General features: G+C 36.2%; 1 protein-coding gene across 5 annotated transcripts in view; it reads left to right on the forward strand.

Moving 5' to 3' along the window:
* Positions 1-9326, forward strand: part of LOC117170224 (serine/threonine-protein kinase ppk30) — a 543229-nt gene that overhangs the window by 457991 nt on the left and 75912 nt on the right. For 2 of the 5 annotated variants that reach the window (XM_033356843.1, XM_033356842.1), the window contains one exon: positions 2717-3347. The exons of 2 other annotated variants lie outside the window; for them this stretch is intronic. Coding sequence is in view for 1 of the 3 variants with exons in the window: in XM_033356847.1 (XP_033212738.1) it covers positions 2717-2775 (59 nt within the window). In the remaining 2 variants the exon portion in view is untranslated. Of the gene's footprint in view, positions 1-2716; positions 3348-9326 lie in introns of those variants that run through there. One more of the 5 variants, XM_033356847.1, reaches the window with a different exon arrangement.

Consider the following 9326-nt stretch of genomic DNA (forward strand, 5'->3'; position numbering starts at 1 on the left):
CCAAAACTGAATGCACGATATTGCCCACACGTTCCAATGATATGCCTACAGCATTAGTTACCTCTCTTAATTTCACTTTGGGATCATTCAACATCATATCATCGATTTTTTCGACATTTTCTGTTGTAGTGACCTTTTTTGGGCGCCCAGATCGTTCAGCATCAACTGTGCTCGTACGGCCACAACGAAACTCGGTAAACCACTTATGAATCGTTCTAATCGACGGTGCAGAGTCCGGGTAATACTTATTAAGCTTGGCCTTGGTCTCGGATATCGTTTTCTTGCAAAGATAGTAGTGTTTTGATCAAAACTCGAAACTCAGATTTTTCCATATTAAAAAAAACTCGGAGGTTAGTCGCTTCTCAGTGCTGTAACTTGTAAATGCGTAAACATAAATGGCTGAAGTTTTGACAGGCGTCCTTTGAAGGATCAAGCTTTACAAAAATGGTTCACATTAGTGAATACTAATGCCTTCTCTTAAAATTTTCAGGTACTCATCAGACTGCCTAGTAGATGGCGTATGCACGAAATTAGACACAAATATTCAACCGTGTGGCCTAAAAATTCAGAATCAAGTACCCAGGTGCTAAATATCTTAAACCAAAACAAGGACTTTTACCATTCATTCATTGTGTCATCAGTTGCGGAAAATAATATTTTATTTATGATTTACGGGAAAAAAATTGTTTAACAAATATAGTTTATTTACAAAGTACTAAAAATCCTGAAGAAAATAACTGAATTTATATTAATAGACTATAACTTAATAGTAATAGTCAGACTTATTTACAAAATACTTGAAAAATACAAAAAATACAAGGTGAACTATTTCAGGCCTAGAGTACGCATTAGAAACAATTGTCAAGGATATGAAAATCTAGTATAGCGATCTCCGAATTTTTTTCACACGTTCTGGGGAGTGGCAGGGTCGCCATCCTTAAATTTTTTCACACTACTGGAACTCAGGAAAGACATTAAACGCCGGTCGTTCGCGCTCGGTTGCTTGCTTCGCTGACTAAATCTTTATAACTTCAGTTATTGTAATTTCATAACAATGAAAGAGTTATTCGCGGTAGGTATACGAAAGTCGAGGGAAGTAACCTTCTGCTCGTAGCGGGGACCCTGCCTCGGAGACTTCTCATCTGCCCGGCCCAAGGTGGCTTACCCCTGCTGGCGGCACTATTTTGGGAAACGCTACCTTAGAAGATAACACTGGCGATCGAGTCATTCAGTGGCTAAAAGCAGCCTCGCTCATTGAGTGACGTTTCCTCAGGCATCCGCTAAGGAGGGAGAAATAATGCCGTAGTTTCAAATACAAATTGCATGGTTTTGTCCATTGTTTCACTGACTTGTAAATAGCTTCTCTACTCTTCGCGGAGACTCCCGAGATAGCGAACTGCGGCCAGAAGCCTGCTAGGCTTAACAATTTTATTTTGTGTATCATGTATTCTTTCGGTATTTTGGAATTTTCTTCTAAAATTGAAGAGTAAAAAGATCAAATTTACATACTGTGGATTAAACTATTAAACCATAGACTCATTCTTTTAATTTGGCCTTTAATTTTATTTTTGGCGAGGACGAGTTCAAACTTAAAGCAAGGAAGAAAAAAGATTATAAGATGCCGTGGAATAATATGCAGCCGCTACGCGGCTGAAAAATTCGTCAATCAGGTTGAGTCCATATGTTGCGATATAATTTACTATGAATGTTAAACAACGTGGCGAAGAGCACTTTTTTTAAGTAGTTTAACTTTTGTGCATCGCATTTCGTGAAAAAATACATGCATTTTTTTGCAAGAAATTTAGTACTTACTTCAAACATTTATTTCTGCGTGAATTTGTAAAAAATTCAAACATTTCTTGAACCTTGGTGTTAGCAGTAAATAAAATCAAATTATGCTTACTCAGCATGCAATCAAGCTTAAAATTTCTACTTACACTTACAGTTTTAAAAAAATTCAATTAAAGGTTTTTTCAAATAATTAATTGCATCAATAAGACACTATCACACACTTTTTTTCTGTTTTCATCCTACGCTCTTTGAGTTCATTGAGCTAAGTCTTTACAATTTCATTTATTTTAATTTCATAACAATGAAAGGGTCATTCTTGGTAGGTATACGAAAGTCGAGGAAAGTAGCCCTCTGTTCTCCCTCACGGCCTAGCTAGCTATTCAGCCCGGGGTGGCTTTCCCCTGTCGGCGGCACTAGATTGGGAAACGTTAATTTAGTATATACGGCACTTCTCATCCTCCAAAATTGACTTGATTTCCCTAGGAGCGCTTAGCGAAGCGGTATTAATGCTAATGCCGTGAGAGTGAAATAAATGGTAAAAAGGCACTCTTAGTGCCGCAGTACTCGAGATGGACATGTTTTGATGGATTTTGTTTCCCCTGATATTAAAGCCAAGGCCGAGGTTTTCAGCTGCTTTGTACAGAAACGCTTGTTTGCCCACGTCCTCGTCCATTTGCGACAATATGTGCTTTGCCCATAATAATCCTGTTGAGAAGACATTCAAGATTCGTGTCCCGATATCTAGGTATCTGATCTCGAATAAGCCTTGACACATTTTTCTAACTCAAACTCCACTTTAATGTCATTAGATTATTCCTGGAGAGTCCCTAGAGCAATGTGTACTCAGTTGCTTTTTATTTTTAGCATAGATCTTAAGATCATTGTTGTAAAATAGATGAGTCACGTTATACTTTTTATTTTCCAGTGTGCCGCAAAAGTACCATTCGGAATGGCGAATTGCGAGAGCTAGTGACAATAATGTGAGGCAAAAAAGGAGTGGACTTGATGTATTACAGATGAGATAGTAAATCTGTTTTTCAAAAGTGGCATTAACCTCTCTATGCACCTTACGATGTGCGGATGATCCTTTCAGCGTTCCCACATACAGATGAAAAGTCAATAGGAGGTTAAATCAAAAGCTTTCCGGTAACCAATCTAGGCCATCGGTAGGTAGCGCTGCTAGGAAGATGCGTCTTTGCAGGCACATCTATCGATAAGCAGATTCTCCCGGCATCCTGATATACCTTAATTTGAGGCGCGATGTTCGTACATTTCGTGCCACAGATGTCCGATTGTTCGCACAATCCTATCATTTAGGATAAATGTGAAGATCTTTTACAGTGTGTTCAGATAAGTCATTGATACGTAACTGTTTGGATAAGCTAAGTTGCCCATCTATATTAGAGTACTAAGCGCCTATCCACCAACCACTCCGGAATAGGCTCTTCCAACTTCTGATATTAGGTGATAATGAGTTTAAGTTCGCAATTTTGCACGAGGTTCCAAAGTGAACTATTTTGTCATAAATTTAACATTTTTTTAGAAATAACACTTCTTGTTTGAGAAATAAACTATTTCGAAGGAAATTCGTCTCTTTATCTTGAAAATCATACCCTTAAACTTAATGAGTTTCTTGAATTTCTGGAATTCCTCTTATTCCTTGAATTCCATGATTTTAATGAATTCCTTGATTTCCATGGATTCTGTAAATTCCATTAACTTATTGAATTCCAGGAATTTCTTTAATTCAATTAATTACTTGAATTTCGCAAATTCCTTGAATCCCTTTAATTGCATGATTTTTTTGAATTCCATGAATTCCTTTGAGTTCCATGAATAAATTGAATTCCATGTTTTCATTGAAATCCACGAATTACATGAGTTCATTGAAATCCACGAATTACATAAGTTCATTGAAATACATGAATTCCTTGAATACCATAAGGCTCATGGATTCCTTTAATTTCATTAATGCCTTGAATTGGTTTGATTCCTTGAATTACCTAAATTACACGTTTCCTTTGAAGACAATGAATTCCTCTAATTTCATGAATTACTTTAATTCCATGATTTGATTAAATTTTATGAATTCCTTTGATTCAATTAATTACTGGAATTCCCTGAACACCTTCAATTCCATGATTCCGTGAGTTTCTTGAATTTAATGAATTCTTTAAATTCCACAAGTTCCTTGAACTCAATGATTTTCTTGAATTCCATAAATTCCTTGAATTTTATTTCCTTGAATATCATGCATTAATTGAATGCTACGAATTTAATGAATTCCTTGAATTCCACAAATTCCATTAATTCCTTGAATTCCATGAGTTCCTGGAAGTCCATGAATACCTTCATTTCCATGAATTCCTCGAATTACATGAATTTAACGAATTGATCGAACTCCACAATTTCCACGAAATCCTCGCATTCCGTTAATACTTTGAATTCTATAACTTCAATGAATTTCTTGTATTCCATGAACTTAGTGAATTCCTTGAACTCTATCAATTCCATAAATTCCACGAATTCTATTAATTCCTAAAATCCCTTGAATTTCAAGGATATCTTGAATTCCAGGAATACCTTCAATTTCATGAATTTAAAGAATTCATCGAATTACAAAGAATTCCACAAATTCCTTAAATTCTGCGAATTCTGTTAATACTTTGAATTCTATGTCTTTCTTGAATATCATGAATATATTGAAAACTATGAATGAGATGAATTCCTTGAATTCCATGAATGCCACCAATTCCTTCGATTCCGTAAATTATTTGAATTCCATGAGTTGAATGAATTCCTTGAATGCCACGAATGCAATAAATTTCTTGCATTCCATTAATTTAGAGAATTCCTTGAACTCTATCAATTTCATAAATTCCACGAATTCTATTAATTCTTTAAATCCCTTGAATTTCATGAATATCTTGAATTCCATGAATACCTTGAATTTCATGAATTTAAATAATTCATCGAACTCCAAGAATTCCACAAATTCCTTAAATTCTACGAATTCTACGAATTCCGTTAATACTTTGAATTATATGACTTTCTTGAATATCATGAATTTATTGAATACTATGAATTACATGAATTCCAAGAATCCTTTAAATTCCATAAATTCCTTGAAATTCCATGAGTTCTTTGAATTCCAGTAACTCCTTGAATTCCACGAATTCCTTTAATTCCTTCAGTTCCATAGATTCCTTCAATTCCATGAATTCCTTCAGTTCCATGATTTCATTAAATTTCATGAATTCCTTAAATTCAATTAATTACTTGAATATCCTGAACACCTTGGATTCCATGAATTCCATGAATTCCTTAATTTCCGTGAATTATTTGAATTCCATGAGTTGCATGCATTCCTTGAATGCCACGAATTTAATGAATTTCTTGTATTCCATGAACTTACTGAATTCCTTGAATTCCTTCAAATCTATCAATTCCATAAATTCCACGAATTCTATTAATTCCTTAAATCCCTTTAATTTCATGAACGCTTTGAATTCCATGAATTTAACGAATTCATTAAACTCCACGAATTCCACAAATTCATCGAGTTCTACTAATTCCGTTAATACTTTGAATTCTATCACTACCTGGAATGTCATGAATTTATTGAATACTATAAATTACATGAATTCCTTAAATTCCTTGAATTATTTGAATCACATGAGTTGCATGAATTCCTTGAACGCCACGAATTCAACGAATGCCTTGTATTTTATGAACTTAATGAACTCCTTGAAATCTATAAATTCTACAAATTCCACGAATTCTATGAATTCTTTGAATCCCATGAATTATTTTCATTCTATGAATTCTTTGAGTTCTATAAATCCTTTGTATTCCATGAATTTCTTGAATTCTATGAACTTTTTTAATTTCATGAAATCTTTTAACTCGATGAAATCTTTGAATTACATGAATTCTTATAATTCAATGAATTCATTTAATTCCATGCATTCCTTGAAGTCTATAGAATTGTAGAATTCCATGAATTCTTTAAGTTCCGTGAATTCTTCGAATTCCATGAATTCCATTGTTACAAACCAATACGCCTCCAAATAGTTTAATTAATTTTTGGAAAACTAAAAATCCTGGTAGCTTGAAAAATGGATTTTTATTTTTGTATCGTTGGAGGTATTCAGATAACTATTTGAGAATTCTCTCAAATGTTTATTTTATTTTCATATGCAATTTCGTTTTGACCTCTGCTTCCCCGGGAAGTACTTTTACTATCTTTTACTTTTAATAGCTATACTATTGTTGTTTGAATGCAGTCCTCTCTGATTTGGCTATTATTTCTGATGTTTTTTCAGAAATAACAGTCACCACCGTCTTCATCTACACTCACCCTCGACATATCACGATAGCTGCCTTGCGGATTTTCACGAATTGCACACAATCTTACACATGTTTAATTCGTCGGATCAATCCGGCTCTACCTATGTGGGCTTATTAATCGGGATGATCCAAACACAAGTCACTTGACTTTCTAGTCCATTGAATACGCTATATATTCACTTCCGAATTGAACTGTGTGCACTAAGCTGGGTTACGCAATTTTTACGTTTATCCAGTTAAAGTCCCAAAACCCTCTAATTGTATCCACTCTTGGCCCGGAACCTTCGGGGCAACCATCACAACGCGCGCGTGCGAGGAAAACCGGACGGAGCACAAGAACATTTTACATGTCCTTTTTTCTTAAAGAAATTTTTGTTCGTACAAGAAGTTAACGGAGAATTCTATCGAGACTTGAGTGCGATCAGCCTCGTCAACATTATTTGTAGGGATTTTTTCAATTCCCAAATTTTTAGTACTGCTGACTGCTGTGGGACCGACCGCAGGATGTGGCGTGACTTAAGAAATGCTGATGCTGATGAGGCATCGACTCAGCATTCTTTCAGGGCACCGACACTAATTTCAATTTGAGGTGAAACTTTTAATTCAGCTCATTAAAATTATTATTCCCATGATCGACAGCAACAGTCAAACCCTTCCGCTAAATGTTATGCTTTATTTCAGATTTTAATTTTAAATAGAGTATAAGTTTTTTAAATTTAGAAAACTATTTATTGAAATTGTTGATTAACAATTGCCAACAATTAGTGCCAACACCAATATTGCTTATTGATTTCGAAAGTCTTCAATCAATACAAAGCAATATTATAACTATAGCTAACTATAACTATAACTCGGTGGTTGTAGAGGCGCGTGAATATAAGAGAAGTGACACGTGATATTATAATTATCGCTGTCTCACTCTCGCGCTCTCTCTCTCTCTCTCCGACGAGTAGTGACGCCGATGATTGTATACGTAGCTAGTGGCTAAGGGGGACGGAGGGAAGATCGCGGCCACGGCATACCAACGAAATAACGCAAAGACCATGAGAACTAGTCATCAATAATTAGAGTGCTCCTTCTCATACGATATGCCGTAACAAACCCGTACTAGAGTAAAAATGATCGTCACTGATTATTTACCAGTGTCCGAGATCTTCTCTTCTCCCAACCCTTATAGTTTATTTTTATAATGCTTGAGTTGGCTTCTCAAATAAACATCGCTATAATTTGCATGTCGTACGCCCGAAAGCTACTATAGTAGGTAAATTGCACACATTGTTAATCGTACAGCGACGATCAATGAAATTAAATCTAATTTAAACGTATCATTCCGCAATCGAGCTTATAGCGAACATTTTTCATCTAGGTTTATTGTAATTACACATGTCCACATGACAGTTATTAAATGTCTTTTATCATCGTTAATTTATAACATCCATCCATTCATCCATTTTAACATTTTTTAGGGACTTCATTCCCATATTACACTATTGATCATGACACTATACGTTGAGTACGATGCGGCTACGCTCAAGTGACCCATTAGTCTGGGGCCGATGTCCCGAAGTGGTTAATTGCTTAACCTCGAATATCTTTTCCAGTTTCCTCATAAGTTTGCTTATGAAGCTTCCTCATCGATCCTTAAGGATACAACGAGGAGCTCCGTACTGAGCAAATAGGTATTGTGCGACAGTATAAGCAACTGTTGTAGTTTTTAAGTCTGTTATGGGCACTGCAATGCGTAAATGTGAAAAGTTATCTTGCATGGTGAGTATGTGTCGATTATCACTAGGGGTGGTCGACTACTTGCCCACAGTATCTAGGGAAACCTTATCGAACACTCCCAATTAAGTGCGCGCCCATACCAGTTTGTTCTCTAGGCAGCTTTTACAGTTGCTGATATAATCGTGTACGCTATTTCGTAAATTTGGCCAGGTATATCTTTCGCGTATCTGTCGGTATATTTTGTTACACCTTTAAGTCCCCCAAGTATATCATCATAGTTTTTTGATATAATTCGAAAACGACTCTCCACTGGAGCAACCTGTAATTTTCCAGGACATATTGATATAACAGGTCGACACCTCGGAATATTCCCGATAACAACTCCGCTATCCTATTCTGTGGCAGTGCATTAAAAAGGTCACCTGAGTTAGCAATCCGACAAGTTCCGAGCTGGTCGCGTTTTAGCGTTTTTTTAAATTCAAAAATCCCGATTGGACTTCTTCCCAGTTAGTATCATCGAAATGATTCTGTTTGACAACTATTGAATATACACTGTATTTCCCTGAAGAGGTAACAGAAATTTGGCCCTTTTTTGGTCGTTTTTTCCATAAATCTTGAGGATTTAAGTAATCTGTTGCAATTAGTAATTAAAAAATGGCATTAAAGGGCTCGCAGTCTTCCGAAACAAAGTGTGCATAATTATCATGGTGGTAAGTTAATGGTTCAGTTCATGCGTGACGGATAGAGGGGTACGTAGTTTTTGATTCTTTATCTTTTGAAGGTTTATTGTTTTGTAATACTTGATTTACTTCTTCCTCTGAAGCAGGGGAGAAAGGCTCGAGATATGGTAACTTCACATTAATGAGTGATCGGGCCAGTAATCTTTCCTGACTTTTCTGATCCTCGCAAGCCACAGATGCTGATAGAGAAGACTCCTTCGTCATCCGAAGGGGAATTGGATTCTTTGTAGAATCATTATCTCGGTCGGCTGAAAAGGTAGTTTTTTGAATTTTTAATGGAGCTGGGGACGATCGTGTGGAAGGTGTGGGTACTATTGTTGGTGTTTGAAACAAGGAGCGTCGCGAGAACTGCTGACCGAGTATGGGCGAATGCATAAGTTCTGGCGTTTCTTTGAAGAGTACAGTATTCGTTCAACGTTCTCCTTCTAACCGATAGGTGTTCGGGTTGTTGTTCGGCTTCTAAAACGGATTCCTTGTTATTTTTTTGATTCAACTGTTGTTGAAATAACTCTAAAAATTTATTTATTGGATTCGGCAAGGGGTCATACATCCCACGCAAGGATCCATATTCTTTAGATTAAATAGCAAATCCTGGTCTTCTTCTCCCTCAGAAACCGCAGTAATACGAGGGTGGATTGATAAGTTTCCGGCCTGACCAAGAGATGGCGCCACCAGGCCTACCTTGAGGTGGCGTTCTATAGTACCATCCTTAGATAGCTT

The sequence above is a fragment of the Belonocnema kinseyi genome, chromosome 3 (genome assembly GCF_010883055.1).
Source record: "Belonocnema kinseyi isolate 2016_QV_RU_SX_M_011 chromosome 3, B_treatae_v1, whole genome shotgun sequence".
NCBI lineage: Eukaryota > Metazoa > Arthropoda > Insecta > Hymenoptera > Cynipidae > Belonocnema > Belonocnema kinseyi.